The following is a 21,184-nucleotide window of genomic DNA, read 5'->3' on the forward strand; positions in this document are numbered from 1 at the left end:
TGTCGGTGAAAATTATTCTTGGAGCTAGGTTTAATTGAGCTGCATTTTAAAGAGGTGCAATTTCACAATTTGTGTATATTTTCTAAGTTCACTATTTTGTCATGTGTTGAGAAAAACACAGATTTAAAAATTACATGGTCTAATATTTACACTTAGCATAAAACTGCAACATGCTTTTTTTCGTTTTTTTTTAAAGACTCGAAATGACTTGAAATTCAAAATTTCAGACTTGTGACTTTACTCGGACTTTTACACCAGTGACTTGAGACTCGACTCTGACTTGCCTGACATTACTTGAGACTTGACTTGAGACTTGAGGATAAAGACTTGAGACTTACTTGAGACTTGCAAAACAATGACTTGGTCCCACCTCTGGTATCTGCCATCAAAAAAGAGGACAGCCGCATGTAGCTATGATGATGTTTGCTAGTTCACCTTACATGCATTAATGTAATAACGTGGTTAACCTACTCAGCGTAAATTACACACGAACAACATGAAGCTACTCACGCAGAGAAGAACGGCTGCTGCTGCCATCATCATCCGTCATCATTTCTGCTACACTGGCAGGGCTAGGGGCCAGGACTCTCCTCTTCGGGTTTTTGGGGGATGTTGCTAACTCCGGGTCCGATAACAGGCACCACACCCGCAGTAGATGTGCTCGGTGTGAGGTCTGGCAGCAAGCTATCAAATACGGCACATTTCTCGGCTTTTAAAAAAAACGCTATGCGTCGCCAGGTGTCTCATCAGATTTGAGGTGTTACCTCCTTTGCACAGTATCACAGTATCAGCTTAAAGCACTTGTTGCAGGCTGCTGAGTTTGCATCTTTTGCTGTGAAGTACAGCCAGACTTTTGACCGCTTTGCCTTGGGCATTTTTAATCTGTAGCTCTGCTCTAAAATAACGTACGTACCTGGGCCCGCCTACTATCCTTGACATCTCAGGGGGGGAAAAAGCACCGAAATGTGCGCTGCTTTTCGGTCTGGTTACTACTAGTACCGTTTATGTCAGAACTGGTGCCATCATGGCACCGAATACCGGTACCCATCCCTAGTCACAGAGCTATTTTACTACTTGGCATGGTGTGTTCTTAAAGAAATCTGAGGAAACTGGACAAAAGAAAGAAGTAGCAAGCCTAAAAAATGGTGGATGATGGATGGTATCTGAAAAGTCATATCCTTAAAAAACAGGCGAAAATCCAGCAAAGACCTGACACAGAGATACATGACTTCAGCTGATCCATCCAAGAATAGGGATGGGTATGGTTTAGGTTTTATCCGATACCAGTACCAAACCGGTACTTTTGAAACGCCGGTGCTTAAACCAGTGCTTAAAGAATGGAGAACACACACTTTGTCCAAAAACCTGTCATGTTCAGCTGTTTTTTTGTAAAAAGATAACAATGTTAGCCTTTTCTGCAGCTATAGGGGATTTATGGCATCACTCTTGGCTGGAAGCAGTGCTTAAACAATGGAAAAAACAAACTTTGTCCAAAAACCTCTCATGTTTAGCTGTTTTCCACTTTTTCTTTGGTCATTTTAGCCTTTTTGGCCAGGGTGAAGGGAGTATCTGCCATCAAACAAGAAGACAGCCGCATGTAACTACGACGGTGTTTGCTAGTTCACCTTACATGCATTAATGCACTCATTTCCCATCTTCCTACTCAAATAATGAAACAAGATTTTAGTCACATTGGAAGAACGAAAAAGCAAAAGACATTTCGTGTTTTTGTTTTATTTCATAAATTTCTTCTGATTTTTTTCCATTTTACTTTTCAAATGTGAATGTTCACAGTCAACACCACACAAAATTCCACCTTACCCGATAAAAGAGATATTCTTCTTGTTGATATAAAATAACAATAAATTCATCAAACTAAATTAAAAGAACAGCATGAAAAGCATATTGTCGAGTCCCAGTTTTATCTCCTTCCATTTGCTGAAATAATTGTCTTTTTTTGTTTATTTCTTATTTTTAAAGAAGCATCAGTTGCCGTCCCTCTCCAAAGGAAAGGGGGATGAAACACAAGGACAGTGCTGCTCTAGGACACCTGCATGCCAGGAATCCCATATGAAATGTGTGATTAAGAAAAACTGCTTTTAATTACTGAAAAGAAGAGTGTGAAATATGATTGGCAGGGAAAAAACAAAACAAAAAAACAAAGGTGACCCTTACAACACCTCATTTGAAATCCCCACATTACATCTTATTATTACAACTTCCAAAAGCAAAAATAATCAATGTGGATTCTTCCTTTCTGAGTCACTGAAATGAGATCGGACACGGGGGGGAAAAAAAAAATGGAGACAGACACATACAAAGACATGAACATTTGAACAATTGCGTACTTGCACACTCAAAAATGAGCATTTGTGTTCTCATTCGCACTTTGCCACACACACACACACACACACACACACACACACACACACACACACACTTTCAACGAACATCACTCCCTCCCTCCCCCCATTGGATCACAGATGTCAGAGCTCTTTAGGTTTTCTACAGTAACCAGGAAGAAGCAGAATAGGGAAAAAAGGGGGGGGGAAAGGCATTTGATCTAGATGGCATCATCACACAATCCTCCTTGTTTATTTGTTCCCAAAAAGTTGGAAAAAATAAATTACATTTACCATTAAATTAAAAGTGAAACAATTTGACCACATTGTGCCTGAAATGTTAATGCAGGTTGTTCAGCCCGTATCTCAGTCTACAGTTCATTAAAAATAGCTCTTCATGCACTCGTTTCATTTCAGTGATTCAGTGTTTGTCTTCATCCTAGAGGGAGAGAAGAGGAAGAGGCAGGTACAACAGTTTCTTTGTCCAGTTTGTTAGTGGCTGTCTCCTCATCCTCCCTCTCTCCCAGTGCAGTAATGTTAGAATAGAGACACTACTGAAAAAGCCTCGAGGTATCACAGACTTACCTTCATTTCAAGACAGGACTGAAAGGACCAAAAATGAAAAACAAAAACAAATACATGAAGTACGATACAGAACAGAATTAAAACAAAATAAATAGATCTCTATTTCCCACCCGTAAAATAACCCGTGAAATGAAAGGACTAAATAAACGAAATAATTATTCTGAAATGAAATAATGCTTTCAAAAAAGGAAAAGATGAAACATTTTTTTGATTTCGTTTTTTTTTGTTTGTTTGTTTTCTTTAAATATAGAGATGTAGACATTTTTCTTTTTGGACACAAATTGCATTGGTGAGGGGGGGGGGGGGTGACTGAAGGGGGCAGCAGGTATGACAGAGGAGGCTGAAAGGTGAGCCAAGTAGTGGTGACACTTCCTCAAAGAAGAAATGGGTTGGTGCTTGTGCCCGTCGTTCCTCCACCTCCCACTGATCCTCCAGCACCCATCACCCCTCCTGGTCCTGTGGGCCCACCCAAAATCAGCTGAGGAGGTGGTGCGACTCCGGGTCCCATCAGACCTGAGCCTGGGGGTGCCATTGGGGAGAGCCCGCTGTACGGCATGCTCATGGGGCTGGGCTGCATCATGCCCAGGCCCATTCCCGGAGCCCCCATTCCCATACTCATTGGCACCATGCCCATTCCTGGTTGCACCATGCCCAGCATGGGATTGGGAGGCACAGGACTGGTGCGGAGGCCGCTAAGGCCGAGTGAGGAGGGCTGAGGTGAGATGGAGGTCATAGGAGGAGCCACCCCAAAAGGGTTGGATGATGCAGGTGTTGGAGAAACCCCCCTACTGGAAATGGTACTGCCCGGAGTCACTGCCATGCCAGTAGCAGGAGATGAACCTGGGACAGAAGAAACACGTACACGGGATAAATCAAAGTTCACTCGTCTAACACATTTTTAATTTAATGTTATTATTAACATTGGCACAGTTTAATGTGGAGCTGGAGGCTGTGGAGTTGTATTAAACATGCAGACGATCTGTTAACGTAGTCTGATATCAGAATGGTTAAATTACAAATACAGCTTTCTAAAGGCTGACGGCAGCTGTCATATTTTACATGGAAGGAACAACTTGCAGCAGACAGAGTGAGTCTAAAGGGGGGCAGGGGTGTACTAGACCATATTCATTACAAGGCTTTCATAACATTTTTCAGATTGAAAGTGAAATGATATAAAAAAAAAATATTATTTAGATTGCATTAATATTTAAAAAAAATAAAAAATAAAAGTTTTTTTTCATGAGCCATTAAACTGACCCGAGGGTTGTTAGGTTGGTCAGTGAATTATTGTTAATATTAATTAACGTCTATACCAGGGGTCGGCAACCTTGGGCACGCTTGCCAGCTGGGTTAACTGATGGCATGGCCATAAGTGGACTGGCCATCGGGATACCGGACATTTGCTTGATGGGTCAATGGTGATTTTTCATTTTTATGGGCCGATTATTATTATTTTTTTGTAACAGCATAAACAATGAATGGTGGTGGATTGGCCAGATGCTGGCCGATGTGTAAAAATAACTCAGTTGTTTGGTGGTTGCTGTGGCAGAGGATCCACAGAGGCCAGCAGGTGGATGAGCGAAAGGGGAAGCAGGAGGAGGAGAGACCCGAGGCGGCCGCCGGTCCGAGTGTCAGGTGAACTGAACTTCCGATAAGAAGTTATGACCTGCAGTCTATCTGGGTCAGATATAAACCAAGTTTAGGTGTAGTTTATTTTCGTTGGGCTTACTTTTTACCGTCAGTTACAATAACTCATACTGCGTACTAGCTAGCATGACTGAGTTTCTATACAGCTGGGTGGGTGCTATGATGTTACTGATAGTGAACTTTATTTTATTCATAAGGTTAGTTAGTAGAGAAAAACAGAATCGTCTCGTATTCAGAGAAAATATTACACGTTTCATATGGAGCTGAAAAGAAACAAAGTTTGTCCCGTAAAGACACAAAGCTGGAGTTATTCTGGGTCTATACGCTGCACAGCTGCCTCTTCTCTCATTCTCTCCCCCTCCCTCTCCTGTTGCTACTCCAATCATGAAACTGATCAGTGATCAGCTTTTCTCTCGTTTGTTTTTTGTCCCAGTCCAGCCCTGGGCACGACATGCAGTGAATTAATCTGAGAAGGTGCATTCAAATAAATGGCCGGGCCAGCGGTGCACATCGCAAATTAGCTCACATAGACACAGTAGTTGTGCCGCTTCTTATTGATGGTATCTTAGCTAACAACCCCAACTACCAGATTCAACTTGTAATTGGCTAAAAATAACGTAGCCTACCGGTGAGAGGGACGTTGCTAGCTTTCCACATTCTGACACTTCAAAAGCTTCAGGAGCTGTCTGCTCAGCGCAGCATCAGCACCATGGAAATACATGGCTACCTCCGTAGACTTGAGACAGAATTCACAATAGGTTTTCTGGACTTTCAGGTGTATGGACCAATGTTTTCTTTTCTGATCAAACCAGAAAGCTTTAATGAGCAGCTGGATTTGTCTCGCATTAACTGGCTGAGTTAATGCCAGTTAATGCAACATTGAAATGCAGCTGATTGAACTGGAAAGCTTGACTCTGTGGGGGTCAAAGTTTGCAGAACTACGAACGCAGCTGGAATCCACAGCTGTGCGTGTTCATGGAACTTGCATTTTCACCTGCTGGACATCACTACCTGACAGGTTTAACTGTCTTCAGAACATTGCAGAGGTCTTATTGACAGATTTTGGCTCTACATACTGTATCTGTGTGAGCAGATTTTCTCTCACACGAATAGTGTCCTCAGGTAGCCGTCTGAATGCTGGACACTCGGAGACCTGTGTCTCTGAGTGGGAGACCAGAAATCACATTAACATGTGTGTCTCTGCATTAACAAACATGCCATATTGGCCCAGTTAATTTTTCTTATCATTGTTGTGAGGAGACCATAAATAGTATTTGCATTTCTGTTGTACAGTTCATTTGCTGTTATGAAGTTCTTGTTATGGATACAAAGTGTCTGTTTTTTGTTTCAAAATAGCTGATAACTATTCGCTGATAGCTGCCAACATCTACAAACAAATATAATTTTACAAAGTGGTTCTATATAGTGTGAAACTGTTAATATAGAGCGTTATTAAATTTATTGCTAATGCAATCATATGGCACATTGACTTCTGAGGAAAGTTTAGACGGCACACATCATCAGAAAGGTTGCCTACCCCTGGTCTATATCATAACATCATCCTTATTAACATCAGAAAGCCTTTAAGACATAGTAAAGATACATTTTTACTGGCTTAGTTCACATAGCCAGATATATTAAGATATATATGCAATGATCTTTCACAGTATTTGAGATTATTATATATTTTTTGCAATTAAGAAAATGTTTTCTTTAAAAAAAAAAAACAAACAAACTAAATGTGAATATGGCACGCACATACAATTAAAAGGGTTGCGTTTTGTCTTTGCTTTGCTAACAGACGTTTTATGGAATTAATTTTTAATACATTGCACTTTCTAAAAGAGCAGTTCATTCTGAAACTTCTGTGTTTTTTGCCATTATTGTCTGTGTTTGGTCGGTAACGATGTGTGGATTGTGATTAAGAAGAAGTTTCTCGTTATCGAATCAGAAAATGCCACAAACGTTATTTGTAAACCACAATAATGAATAAAAGAATGGAGACAGTTTGACATCTCCGAGTTAAAATCTCGCAGAGAAGATTAAATCAATTTTCGCCATGTTAACCTAGAAGTTTTAAAATTTTAGCAAACAAAAAAGCAAAACAATATTTTGGACTTCAGCCTGGTTTCTGCATGTTGATCAGATATTATGATATTGTGACATGTGCATGAAAGTGAGGCAAATGCAAAAAATAAATAAATAAATAAAAATGAAGAGACGGGAGCTGAATTAGTAAACTGATCGACCAAATTAATCAGAAACCACTGTGATAATCATTTTACATCTTCATTTTGTTTTTATTTCCCTGACAAGCATGTTTTAAATTCATTTTTCATCTTTCAAATAAAATACTCATATTTTGTTTCAGTCCCACAAAATAAAGGTGGAAACGCAAACATTTGCTCTTACATTTTACTTTTACAGTTACTCAAATTTTAATTTTACATTTAAACAAATAAGTTATATATTTTCTACTGATTTATTAACTCAATGATTTTCTTTCCTTTTTCAATTTCTGTAAATGCTTCCATAGGCTGATAAAAGGTACGCCCCTAAAGTTTGCAAAGCCCCATTACACAGCAGTTTCATGTTAATGTCAGTCATTTTCATATAAATGCTTACAGAAATTCATGAATATTCCAGGCTCTCCCTAAATACGAGTCACAGGAATTCAGCGAGACTGAATTTGTCTTTCTGGACACAAAACGTTGAGCTCATGAAGTTCAGCTGTAACTAACCTGTGTTCTGAAGGAAGGGGTTGTGTGCTGATGAGGACGAGATAGAGGGAGGCGGTGGCTGTTTGGGTTTGGGTTTAGACGGCACCAGAGAATCGAGATCCACCAGTGCTGCGTTGGGGCCCAGGAAGGACTCGGGAGTCTTCCGAACAGGAAGTGAAGAACCAAGAGAGGACAGGTCAAAGGGTACCGGTGAGCCTGTGCTGTCAGCGCCTGCTCCTGAAGATCCTAGTTGCTCTGGATCTCCTAAGCGAGGTAATGAGGAGCAGAAAGAGTAAATCAGACTCTTAAAAACGCACTCATAACAGCAAAAAACAATATCCGAGTACATACTCACACAAAGGAGGATGAAATGTTAGACAGGACAGCTGCTGAGTGCATGCATTTGGAAATTTGTGTGCAAAATATGTCAATTCTGTTTACAATTTTGCGCCAGAACCCGAGCATGTGAGAGTTCACGTAGTTTTAAGTGTCAATGTACCTGTGCCGTTAGTGTGTTTGGCGGAGCCACTCCAGATGTCAGAGGTGATAGGGTCAGAGGCAGGGACAGGCCCGTCCTTTGCCCAGGGGTCTACTGGCCCCCCGGAGGAGGAAGTGCTGGGAGGCAATGGAGGACCCCAGGGGTCAGCACTGGGGGGGGTCACAGCTACAGGGGAGGGAAGGACACGCAAGGGAGGGGAGGGTTAACACAACACCTTACAGGTACAACTCACAATAAGGCGGGGACAGGAAGCTGGGCTGGGCAACAACAGAGGTGTTTCTCTCTCCTCAACCTCTCCATTGTTAACTTTCCAGGAGGACTGATGCAACTGACAGCCACATTACTTACTCCTAAAGATAATCTGAAACTTATCGGAGGTAAAGGAGAGATAAGAAGCAACCTTATACATTTAAAAAAATAAATAAATAAATAATAGATAAATAACTGAAAAAGGCATACAGAGGGCAAGAGAAGAGAAAGCTCTGGTTGAGACAGCCACAGTCAGTCCTGAGTAAAAACAAGAGGATAAAAATCCCTGGTTTAGACACAGAGGGGGAATGGCATGCTTGCTTTCATCACTACAAAGAGAAAGCATGTATAGACGGATGAAAAGATCAGCTATGACAGCATGGTGACATGTATGAGGGGAAATGCAACCGTGGAGTGAAGGGGAGAAAAAGTCTCCACATCCTCTTTCACCCACAGAGACAAGGTTCTGTTTTAATCACCAGCAACAAGTACAGTCCCACCCACCTGACTGCCGACAGAGGTCAAACATGACCACAGGTCGAAGATCCTTACCTGAGCTTCCCCAGGGGTCGACGTTGTTTACTTTGTTGGACGATTCACCCCATGGATCTGGAGGAGGAGCTATAACAGGCGGAGCTCCCCCACCCCAAGGATCAGAGCTTGTAGGGGATGTGGGTGATGCTACCCCCCATGGATCTGTGGTGGCTGTGCCCCACGGGCCCGAGGCGGCAGAGGCAGAAACTGTGGGTAGAGGTGAGGGCCCGGCGGAGCTCACGACAGGAGCAGCAGGGGTCCCCCAGGGGTCCACAGCACTCAGCTCCATCAGAGCGCTCTGTACAAGAGAACATTTAATGAATTAATGCTTGCACAGCTGATGGACATCATTACACACGGTTCACTATGCCAGCACATTTATCATTTTCTATCAGTCTTATTAGCCTGTTCTCTCTCTCGGGCATTCATCAATAGTGCTGATGAGATGTAAAACCACAGAAGGAGAATTGTTGGCATCTCTCCTCTGTCAGCACCAACTTTTCTTTCGCTGTTTTTTAAACATTTTAAAAATTATTTATTACTTGAGTTGGGACTTAAATGAAAGTGATTTCAATCTTTGTTTCAAAAGTTTAGTTTTCCAAATAGTTTAGGGAAGTAAGCCTTAACCAAACTGCTCACTGTGTGGGCGGTTAAAGGCCTTCTTCCTCTCCATTGTTTTTGCAGAGGCTTCCATTTTTCTTATGCGTGTTTGGTCTTTTTAAGCAACTATTTTACATGAATAAAATTGGGATAATCTCAAATGTTGGCTTGTATGAACCAAGGATCAGGGGAGTAGAACCTCAGGTGACATTCTGAGGTTAGATAATAGTGTTCTGATAAAGGAGAAAATTGAAAATTAGAAATATTAATTAATTTATTATTAAAAATAATAATAGCTGTTAGTTATGCTTTGAAGACCATCTGCAGTCTCAACAAAGATGCCTTTTTGGTGGAAAATTCTGGCAACGGCTGAACTGATTTTTATTACTGTAGAGGAGAAAAAAACTGAATGAAAGCACAAAGGTATCTCACATTTCAGAGAATGATTAATGTGTCTTAAGCTCTGAAACTTGAAAGACCTGAAGGGTTGTGTAACACTGAGGAGTAGCTTTGGACCCAAAGCTTTCTTACGAACGAGCGGATTATTGCATCAGTCATGATAAAATCTACGCACTGTGCGTTTTATGGAGCACAATGTGTCTCCCCAGTACAATGAAAACCTTGTGTGTTTCCAAGCTTCATGCAAATTTGAATCCTTAGCAACACTGCTTACACATGAAGTCAAATAAGACACCTGATAATGCTTTCACGTACCATCTGCTTTTTTCTTTTTGCTGAACAGTCCATCTGTATTTTACCAACACTTTTAGTATCTGAAAGTTTTCACTTCAAGTCAAGTCACACTTTGTTAATCAGACACACAGCTAAAAAAGCTGAATTTACTCATGGAGATACACACAGACCCAAGTAAAGCAGATGATCCAATGCAGCTTATCTATATTCATTAAAACAAAACAAAAACACCCACCTCTTCTGGTTTTGGTTTCTCCCTCTTGCTCTCCTCAATAGCCATCTGCAGTCTCAGGTCATCACCTCTGCGCAGCCGCTCCTCCTGCCAATCACAAACACACAATTATATCCATCAGCAAACTCCAAAAACGCACCACAGGCACAGATTCATTAAATCCACACTGAAGGTCAGTATGAGCGAAAGAGGAAACCCTAACCTTTAATCATGATTCAAAGGCAAAAGATAAGGCTGTTCACACAATGTGTGTGAAGAGCTTGTAATTTTTACACAGCTTAACACAATTTAGATTACAAGCGCTGTCACGCGGCATCCTAAAACTGAAGACGGTGGCAGGAAGATGTCTTAGACATGGGTAGGCAAAACGGCTCCTGAGAGGGAGGATACAGGTGCAAAAGCAGCTGTGGTTCGTTTGTTTGCTATCAAATGCTGCCATGGTGAATACTCCAACTGCTGTGTGGGTTTTAACTGCCTGCACCAACAATGGTATCAGTTCGGTAGCTGCGCACAGCAGAGCTTCTTTATCACCTGAAGGACAAAACTTTTATAGTAGAAATAGAAAGCCTTTTATATGAAATCAATAACAATTAATTTCAGCTCAGATGGAGATCTTGAACATCAACTTAAGATCCTGCCTATTGCCACCTTTATTCTAACACATTTCACTGAGGACTGACAGCATAACACAGACTTATCTGCAAGACAACAGATCGTCTTTAATGCCAGTAAGCAACATTAACATTAAATCTGAAAGGCTAAACTAGTCTAGTTTTACAGTAAGTGCAGGACTGCAAACACTTGATGCAGACAAACAAGGTTAGCACTCAGTAAACACAGAAACAGGAAGTTACAACAGCAGGAGGGTGTTAGAGGTTAGGAAAGAAATGTTTCAAATCAAGACTAGGGTTAAGTGCATGCTATCAGAGACGGCAATGAGAAAGAAAGAATAATCAATACTTGCAAGCCACTCATTGTTAATAAATTATGGCAAATATTTGCAAGTGACATGCAAATTCTAGATGGCAGATGATTAATTTGTTAGGTGCACGTTTTTCTTGCAGTTTTAACACATCTTGATGAGGTTCTGAAAAGCGCCTCTTAGGATGCGACTTTTTAAACTGAATTACTGCAACAGGATTACTGCAAATACGAGCATTAATTCATTTTTTCTTGATCGATCAATACTTGACATTTGCTTGAGAAATTCCATTTGACAGAAAGACAGATAGTTGATGACTGGCTCTCCAGCCAGCTGGACACACTCTCTGCCCCTGACCTGTTGGTGAATCTCTTTGCTGAGTGTGAGTGCATAGCGGAGCTCTGCATCCTCCAGAGGGTCCGTGCTATTCTGGGGGAGTTCAGGGGTTAAATGGTGAGAGCAAAGCTAGGTGTGCTGCATGTACAATATTTGTAAAGCCTTTGTGTACATAAGTGACGTGTACATTAGACTGACTGCAAACTTATCTGAAGTAAAGGACCAGTAAGCTTAGCTCAACAGGTCTACTTGGTGTTACCTGCTCTGCCTCTTCTTTACTCATAGCCAAAGCCAGCTGGAGCTGCAGATCTTCTTCTCCAGAGCTCTGTGGCCAAGCCTGCTCACTATCAGCACCCCCAGAATGTGAGCCCAGCGACAGGCTGCCCCCCAGGCTGGGTGCTGAGGGGGCTGAGGAGGCTAAAGTGGAGATAAATATGCACAGAAGGGACCAAACCCTCTTATAAATACTGCAACTGTGACCACTGGATCAGTCTGTTAACTACTTAGAGTAGGTGTCTCACCACTGGAGGTCTGTGCCATCTTCTCTTTGGTTTTCAGGGCGTGGATCCTCTCCTCTCTTAGTCTCTCTTCATCTTTTAACAGCGTCACCAACTGTTTGGCTTTCTCTCGAACATTCACACCCTGGAAAAACAAAGCGAACCACTGTTAATTTAATACATAACATAAAACAGATACAAAATCAAGTATAAAAGCAGTTACTTACACAGCATACTGTATTGATTTAAAAAATGTTTTAACTCAAGCAAAGCTCATTTATCAACAACCAATAAAACTTTTATGGCTGGCTTTGTGTAGTTGCACAACAGGTCAGAGACACCTAGTCAAACATGCTGCTTGTAGTTTAGTCAAGGACGTTTTACAGAGTGCGCCTGCATTCCACAAACGTGGACTTTAATCACCACTGACTTCTCCTTTCCATTCAGCTTTGAATGCATGGGTGTGTCTGTGTACCTGGTCTTTGCCATCTCGGTCTATGTACTGGAAATCCTTGAGGGTCTGGACTGCGTAAATGTTCTCTCGGCACTGCTGGGCAACACGTTCTGAACCAGTTTTGATCAGGTACTCCATAAGAGTCATAGCCTAGAGAAAATGGAGAGAACTGTAAATTTTCAAATACAAAAATTCCCAAAAAGAAAATAAACATCTTACACACAAAAATAAAAACAAATATTTGAGCTTTCGGTTTTTAAATCCCGCACATAATTACTGACCATCTCTGTACTACAGACATAACTACGCCATGGATTCCCATCCAAAGCCCCAAACCTTTTTAGGTGGCAATTATTCCCTGCTGCAGACACTCAGACATTGCGGATAAGTAGTTATTCCTGGAAAACTTTTTTTAAAGGGCACATAGGTAGTGCACTCTTTGGTAATGTCCTGTAAACAAACCTGCGCAGTCATAAAAAAAGAAAAAAGAAAAAGAAAAGAAAACAGAACTGCACACAGCTTCAAGCAAAATGTCTGATGGGAGACTTTTTGTTGCTTGGACCCAAGCAGCGCACTTGCAGACACTGAAACTACAAAACATCTAAGGGTGATGTGTCTACCAAGCAGTTTTTTAAAGACTATGGCTGTGCAATTAGGTGAACCTTAATTTCGGTTTCCACGACTTATTAACACAAGCTGATTCTGATAGAAAGATTATTATGCTGCACTCTGTTTTGGACATTCCTTTCCTTTACTGTAACCTCTATATAAAAGTCCACATTTACTTCCAGCCAGGCAGCAGATTTAGTTTGGTTCACATTTATTTCTTTATTTAGTTTTTCAGTTGAATTAAAGTTAATGGAAATACACTTGTATAAAAGACATCATTCTTCTTTTACGTTTAGTCAGTCGATTTTTGCAAAACCAAAAATTAATTGTAATCTTACTATTTAATACAATAATTGTGACTATGAATTCTCCTATAATTGAGGCACTTTCCTTCCAAAGGTCTGTAAGAATTGTGCCATATTTTTACACATTTCAAAAAGGCTGCGTTCGCCACTGTCAGCTTTTACCAAGGCACCTAATGAAGGAGGGGTGGCATAAATACTATGTCAACCAATAGTCACAGTGGTGCTCTGTGTGTGTAAATACCACGAGATTAGTATGAAAATAATACTTGCAGGAACATTTTGGGTCTCTCGGTTAAGCAAAAAGACAGAAATATGCAGAAAAAAAAAAAAAAGGTTGCACACTGCAAAGTCCCAGATTCGCCCTTTTTATTAAACCAGATATCTGATGAACTGTTCCAAACAACTTACTTTTAAATATTCACAATTTAAGTAGCATGCTTTATTTCCTTTGGATGAAATAATGAGATAATGATATGCTATATTTTGGAGTTTTCCCATTGTGTTTACGGTCTTGTGTTTAATCTGTATTGTTATTCCCCAACTTCACTTCTGGACTCACAAACCTTGTACACATGTCTCCAATTCTTGCCGTGGTCATTGAGGCGCTTCCACACCATGCTCATGATTTCCGAGAAGGCCACGACATTGTAGGTAAGATCAGCGATCTCTGACATAAGGGAGCTGCTGGGGCCCCATGGGTCATTCGACGTTGCCTCCCTAACCTGGACACAAGAACACACAAAAGGGATAAACCATTAATTATTCCACTCAAACCGACTGAGATGGGAATTATTTCAGACATTACTTTGTGACATGTTGGTGCACAGTGTTCTGACTAACAAAATAAATTCAATCAGATCACAAGCTGCAGAGAATAATGAATGGGTACAATATGATTAGATTAGCTCATTCTCTACATAACAAGGGGAAGAGTGAGGAGGTTCTCCAAAGAAATATTAGATTATCGGAATCCGCATAATCTCATCATCTGTGTGGCAGAGATGCATTTGCTACACTTAAGTCCTAGATACAAAATGGGAATGTGTGCAGAAAATGAAACAGAAGAAGAAAAGCCAGCTAAGAAGCCAAGAGACAACCTTGATTTCAGCCTCTGAATAGTTGTGGACGATGTTCTTTACTTGTCGCCGTAGCGATGAGGTCGACATGGCAACGGTCTGGCCACTGAGCTCTGTTGAAATCTGAACAGCAGATGGGCAAGACGAAATGTAAAGTATAGTTAGTACAATACAAATAATACAAGTTTATTTCCAGCGCACACAAATCAACAAGACTTACAACCAATAAAACAACCAGCAAGAAAGACGATGAAGACTTGAAGTGTGCGTATACAAGAGTCTGAAAGAAAGAGCAGCAGACTTTAAGAAGAACAATCAGTGAGTGGAAGATGGCATTGGTAACCCAAATCAGCATCAAACGAGGAATAAAGACAATATCATGCACACCTGTTACACAAGACTGATGCAGGAAAAGGGTCTCTCCTCTTGGTATATTGCCGTTCCTCTATCTTGGCTGCCACTCATTCATGGAGTGCTTTGTCTCGGTTTGTCTGTTTCTTCCCGTGGCAACATTGGGTCCCAAAACCACAGACTAAGGGGGATGAAAACTAGGGAGCAGGATTGAGATTAATGTAAGTGTAAATGCATTGTGACTTGGATACTTCTGCTACAGCACAGCAAGCAGCCTTAAACTTAATCTGTCACTAAATCTAAAGTAACCATTTATAAAAATTTTAAAAAACAAAAGGACAAAGGAGATATTCAGCAACAAATATCACATGATCTGTTGCTGATCCACACATGCTTCACAGAGACACAACTTATCAGTTACAAGCTTTTTCTCTTATTAGAGCAAACAGCTTAAAAATAGGAATGCAGTCATTTTAAATATGACCATCTGACTGAAAGCTAATACAGGTTGTCTTTTTATTTACTTGTCAAGTGAAGAGAAACATTACAATCTAACTATAAATAATTATTCAGTGAGTTTTAAAGTCTGTTTTCTCTTCTTTACATCTTCTTTGAAGATTTACCCCAGGCCAAACTGATAAATAATGTTTACTGACAATGTTAAATTCCATCTTTAGAAGCAAAAAATAAAAGTAATCAGTAAAAAGAGCAAGAAAGCGTGAATGAAAACAAAGTAAATTTATGACAGAAATGTAGCAGTGAATTTAACTGGATGCGATTTTACAGAAAAAGATGGCGTTCACACTTTCAGGCAAACCATTTTGGCTCCTCAACCTTGATTCCTTAACAAAGTCAATAATTTAGTTTTCACATCTAAACATCTAGGCAACTTCCAGCTTCACACCAGACTAAATTTATACAAGAGTTGCACTAAGATAAATATTTTAGAAGGGATCCGTTTACTTAACTTCAGGTACTCTAATCATTACACTGCCACAAACTTTAATCTTGAACCCATATTTGCAGGCCTCAAGAGCAGAACCACGGATTATTAAAAACAACATATCATCAACCAGTGCTGACACTAATCAGAGACAGAGTCACGTATGGATGTCAAGAAAATGACACGCATGGTTAAAACAAACTATAAACTTGAGACGGATTTTAAATGAGTATTTTAATTCGAAGAGATTGATACCCACAAGTGTGGGAAACCTTATGGTGCAATAACGTATAGTTTCTGTTTTGCAACACCACTGACAGTTCCTGAATTTGGTCTAAGAAAAAAAAACAAAAAACCATGGACTTATTCTGTTTGCTGATGGAGAAAGAAAAAAGGCACGCAGAATGATTTTTGTGGATCAACAGCACATCCCTCACTACCTGCTGAGCTTTTTTTAGTATCCGATTGCACACGCATCAGGTTGAAACACTGTTGCTGACCAGATGCAAGCTCTCACTGCCACAATCTGCATTTTCCTTGCGTAACAGATGCTACCTCAGCTTGTGCCACAAAAATACGGTCAGGTCCATAAGTATTTGGACACCGACAGAAGCACTGAAGGGGCTAGCTACACTTTTCTGATGTGAACAGAGGCAAAATTACAAAAACTATCACTCTCAAAACACTTATGGATCTAACTGAATAAAGGCAATAAAACAGATCAAAATAAAGGAAGCACATTGTCTTTCCTTTATAATATAATAAATATCAAATTTTCCCCACCCACTGTATGAGGACCTTCCCCCAGGTGGCAAACCAGCACTGGCAAGAAACATTGCTGCTCTTTCCGTTTCTCCAGATTCAAGCAGATCCTTCTTCATACTGAACCAATAAAGTAAAGAAACTGACTTCTACAAACAGCATGCTGGTTACAAACTTGAGATTAGTTAAAGAACGAAAGAAAAATAAGATTTTAGCTCTGACTGCTTGTTACTTATTAAAATAAGTTGTAACTTGCAGTAATAAATCAACCTGCTGACAATGTTTAAACCAGTGGTTCCCAAATAGTGTGGCTGGATAAAAAAAAATGATTACTGTAACTGCACAAGAAGTAACCAATGAAATTCAAATGTACTACATTAGTTGACATGAAATGACCTGATTGAGAGTGAGGATCAAATTTGCACAGTGGTAAAACTGATCACTTTTTTGTATAGAGAAAAACACATACAACCACTTCAAGATCAAGAACTGTTAGGAGGAAAAAAAAAATACAAAAAAATATACTTTTTTATAGCTTCAGTTGGACTGGGATGTTAATAGGCCTTTATTTTCTGTAAGGTATTAACAAATGTGAACGCTGTGCCACACAAGCAAGACACACCTGAAAACCAGATCTTGAGAGAAACTCCGACTACTAAGTTGCATGTTTGTGGAGCTTACTGGAGACCAAAAAAAAAAAAAAAATAAAAAAAAAAAAAAAATTGTAGGTGTCACACTTAAAAGTGCTTTCATCTGACACAACAGCTAAAACAGTCATTCACACCATTTTAGCTGACATAAAGGCTAGTTTCTGCAGATATAAACACTGGTTTAAAGTTTGAAAACTGCTGGGTCATTCCATCACAAAACAAAGTGGGCCTTCTGCTCGAACATCGCAGATATCCCTAAAAATGAGATGGTCCAAAGTTTGGATTTATATTAATATATGAAATACTTCTCTAGCTTACACTTTGAAATTTGGGACCATGTTTGAATGAGCATACCTCAGCAAATATTAAAGATAAATACCTGAAATTTACTATATCAAATGATGAATCGGGATCTGTAATTTCAGACAAATACAGAGTATTTTCTAACTAAAATATGGAGGGGGAAAATGAAAGCCATCTTGTAAATTCCCATGTTTATTCACATACTGATAAAAAAAAAAAAATTAAAAAAAAAAATCACATTGCAAAAGCCAACTATTAATAATTTCTGAGTGATATATAATTTTATTTCACAATTACACAAAATGAAATGTGTAGAATATTGTTTTGACATGAAATTCTTAGTTAATTCATAATCCAAATATAGTAAATTTATAGTTTCCAGAGTTTCAACTGAGAAAATTTTGTTAAATACATGCACATTCTTAATTTTCAAGACCTACTGCCCTGTATGACTCAGGTTAGGTTTAAAATATACAAAGAATATTAAAAATGCAGTGAAAATGTACAAAAAAAGACAGGCACATCGGACAAGGTTGAGCAGAAAATGTTCTTAACAATTGGATGATTTAGGATGGTTTGGCCCCAGTGTCACGTTCAAAAATGCCTTCATCTGACCACACAGCTAAAACTGTCATTCACACCATTTCAGCTGTGTGAAAACCATTCGATTACACATTTTAAATGGATTTTAAATGGCACAAACTTAAAGCCTTTAGTTTGGATACTATATGAAAAACATAACCGTTCCAAAGATCATTAAGTGTTTTACATGAGCCTGACAGCTATAAGGGGTTCAGATTTGTAGGTCAGATAAACATGAGAGCATGTTGCATAACTGAACAGAAAGCAACCATTGCAAAAGTCAGTTCAGAGACTCCTGAAGCCCAGTGCCAAAGTTCAGACACGCCAGCTAATCCGTGATAACCATGATAAGTGACATAACATACCTTTTATATAGCTCCTCTTCTCGGATATCGTCAGTCTGAAGCCACACTGAAGGGAAAAAGATCCCCCACAAAGTTTCATCAGAAGCACTACAGTACACACTTTATCAGCCTCAAGCGCCAAAAATACACAGATCTCTCACTTATATCACATACAGAACAAGCGATAAACGATCTGCTGTAGCGTTTATTTACTCATAACTCACGTCACAGGAAGCTGCTCTATATGAAGGATGGATTGTATGGTTGAAGCCAACTAAAAAAGGCGAAAAGCAGGCATAAGTGTTAACTGATTTATTCCTCCTATCACTCATATCCAGCTAACACTGCACAGCCTCCCGAAGACGTGACCCCCACCCAGATAACGTTAACGACCCTGCCAGGCAGATGCTGAGCTCCCTGTCACACCTATTAAGATAGCAGGCTAACTAAATGACATGTTAGCAACCAAACTGTCATCTAACGTTTTTCTAGCTGCAAGCAAACGATAATGCCCGCTGTAAAATGGCACACACGGGTATTAAGCGAACATTTTTATGTCGCAGAGGCTTAATTTATCGACTAAAGCTGAGCACCAAACTCTCTTATTCCCAGCTAAGCTAATCGAAACTGTTTGCGACCACTTTGCTATCAAAAAGTCTGGGTGTAGTACTAACAGGTGCACGGAGGGGTTTAGTTAGGCACAAAAAAGCGGGGTAACTAAACAGAACGAGTCGCTCCTGTCCCAGCGCTGAATTACCCCAAAATCGATAAAAAGGTGAAGGTTACCTGCCACTTTGACTGATAAAAGAAATCACTTTGCTGCTGTTGCTGTTCGGACACATTAGCCAGCTAGCCTGGTAGCAGTTAGCTGTTGCTAGTTCGCTACATGACTGACAGACCGTATGAGCTCCAGCTTCACGTCCTGCTTTGGGACACTACTGAATACACGCATTCAAGAGTCGAAAAAGGCTGACAACCCGGCACAATAAATATCTAAAATAAATGTCTACTGACCCTGCTGTAGCTTGAATGTACGAGGAGATGGCCGAATTTCCGCTTCCGTTCTCGCCTACAGGAAAGACCGCACCCCCTGTAGCTTTGTTTTCCTGTGATGGTAGTAGGAGACTCATGAATTATTAATTGAGATGAAATGAAAGTCTCAAATAAAGAGACATCGAAATGATTGTTTATTACCGTTTAATACGTAATACGGGGTACGTTTTTACATCTGAGATAAATTTCCTCTTTAATATTCATTTTGTGTCAAAGGGAAGAACTCACATCCTCTTTTTTGTCATTATTTTTGATTTGGGAGACGTTTGTTCCACGTTTTCCAGACTTCTCAGAGATTAAAAAAAAAGATTTTGTGTGGCTAATAGAAAAGAAAACTGTTTGATACTATACAAGGTGTCTCTCTGGTTTCATTTTTAAAAATCCTAGATGAGGAACTCGTTTTACTATTGGCAAGAAAATGGAGAACTTGCCCCTGATTTTATATTTTTACATTGTGATAGGAGGTTTAATATTAGACAAAGATTACCCAAAGAAACACAAAATGCAGTTTTTAAATGATGATTTCATTCATTAGGGTAATCCAAACCTAGCTGGCCCCTCCTCAGTAAAGGAACTGTTAATTAATGTGAACAACATTTTTTTTAGAAAGCACAGTTCAGTTTCTTTAGCTGTCTCCAGGACTGATTATTGCCAGCCTGTTGATTCGAGAAATCACTTAAATCGTTCCTGTCTGACCAAGTGAAATAGGCTAAAAGATCCCAAAAAGGAAAGCTTCACACCACAACCTAAAGAAATAGCTGAGAAACACAGTCATCAACATCAATCAGTCTGGAAAGAGTTACAAAGCCATTTCTAAGACTTTGGGACTCCAGTGAACCATGGTGAGAGCCATTATCTACAAATGGAAAAAAAAAAGTGGAATAGTGGTGAAGCTTTCCAGGAGTGGTCAGCCAACCAAAATTAGTCTAAGAGCACATTAATGACTCACTCAAGATGTCACAAAAGAAGTAAAACTAACAAAGCATTTCATAAAAGAACATCATACCATCATTCAAACATGGTCGTTTTAATGTGATGGTCTGGGGCTGCTTTTCTGGTTCAGGGCCTGGGCGACTTGCCATAATTGATGGAACCATGAATTCTGCTCTCTACCAGAAAATCCTGAAGGAGAACATCCAGCCATTAATTTATACCCTGAAACTCAAAGTGAATTTGGGTTATGCACCAGGACAAAGCTCCGAAACACACCAGCAAGCCTACCTCTGACGCAAGAAAATAAAGGTTTTAGAGTGGCCTAGACAAAGTCCAGATTTAAATCACATCGAGATGCTTTGACCTGACCATAAACAATTCATTCATGCTTGAAAACCCCTCTACTGTGGCTGACTTAAAACAATTCTGAGACGATAAATGGTCCAAAATTCTTCTACAGTGATGTGAAAGATTCATTGCCGGTTATTGAAAATGACTGATTGCAGTTCTTCCTGCCAAAGGTGGCCCAACCCTTAGCTTTAAGGGGCAATAATTTTTTTCACATAGGGGCAGATAGGTTTGGATAGCTTTTTTTGCCCTTAATAAACCAAACCATCATTTAAAAAATGCATTTTATATTTGCTCGGGATATTGTTATCTAATGTTAAAATTTGTTAAACAAGGACTCTGGCCAAAATAACATCTCTGATGGACAGAGTCTCCCACCCCATGCATGTAAATGTTGCTGAACTGCAGAGCTCCTTCAGTGAGAGACTGCTGCATCCTAGATGCATGAAGGAGCGTTTCCGCAGGTCCTTCCTCCCTGCAGCTGTCAGACTGTACAATCAGAACGGCTCCCAACAAACACAGATGTTTACATCTGCGCTGTAACTGCAATAATTTAATCAACCGATTTGCACTACAACCTGGTTTGCCTCTTATCTGTAGTTATTTTTATTTAAT

General features: G+C 39.9%; 1 protein-coding gene across 5 annotated transcripts; it reads right to left on the reverse strand.

The window, feature by feature from the left end:
- Nucleotides 1–1,714: 1,714 nt before the first annotated feature.
- On the reverse strand, nt 1,715–19,340 carry epn1a (epsin 1a). Of its 5 annotated transcripts, none has more exons than XM_082552230.1 (15): nt 19,250–19,335; nt 18,460–18,509; nt 18,257–18,302; nt 14,688–14,848; nt 14,322–14,423; nt 13,788–13,946; nt 12,332–12,460; nt 11,881–12,001; nt 11,619–11,776; nt 11,381–11,452; nt 10,105–10,188; nt 8,595–8,874; nt 7,794–7,958; nt 7,316–7,558; nt 1,715–3,767 (listed from the first exon to the last, which is right to left on the reverse strand). In XM_082552230.1, the coding sequence occupies exons 5-15, from the start codon at nt 14,388–14,390 to the stop codon at nt 3,301–3,303; spliced, it is 1,947 nt and encodes a 648-aa protein (XP_082408356.1). In that variant the 5' UTR covers nt 14,391–14,423; nt 14,688–14,848; nt 18,257–18,302; nt 18,460–18,509; nt 19,250–19,335; the 3' UTR covers nt 1,715–3,300. The 5 variants fall into 5 exon arrangements, with proteins under 5 accessions (XP_082408356.1, XP_082408357.1, XP_082408355.1 ...); XM_082552231.1 differs by lacking the exon at nt 19,250–19,335 and adding an exon at nt 19,022–19,243; XM_082552229.1 differs by lacking the exon at nt 18,460–18,509 and having other exon boundaries at nt 19,250–19,340.
- Between the last annotated feature and the right edge of the window lie 1,844 nt (nt 19,341–21,184).

This window comes from Aulonocara stuartgranti (genome assembly GCF_965226115.1).
Source record: "Aulonocara stuartgranti genome assembly, chromosome: 11".
Classification (NCBI taxonomy): Eukaryota; Metazoa; Chordata; class Actinopteri; order Cichliformes; family Cichlidae; genus Aulonocara; species Aulonocara stuartgranti.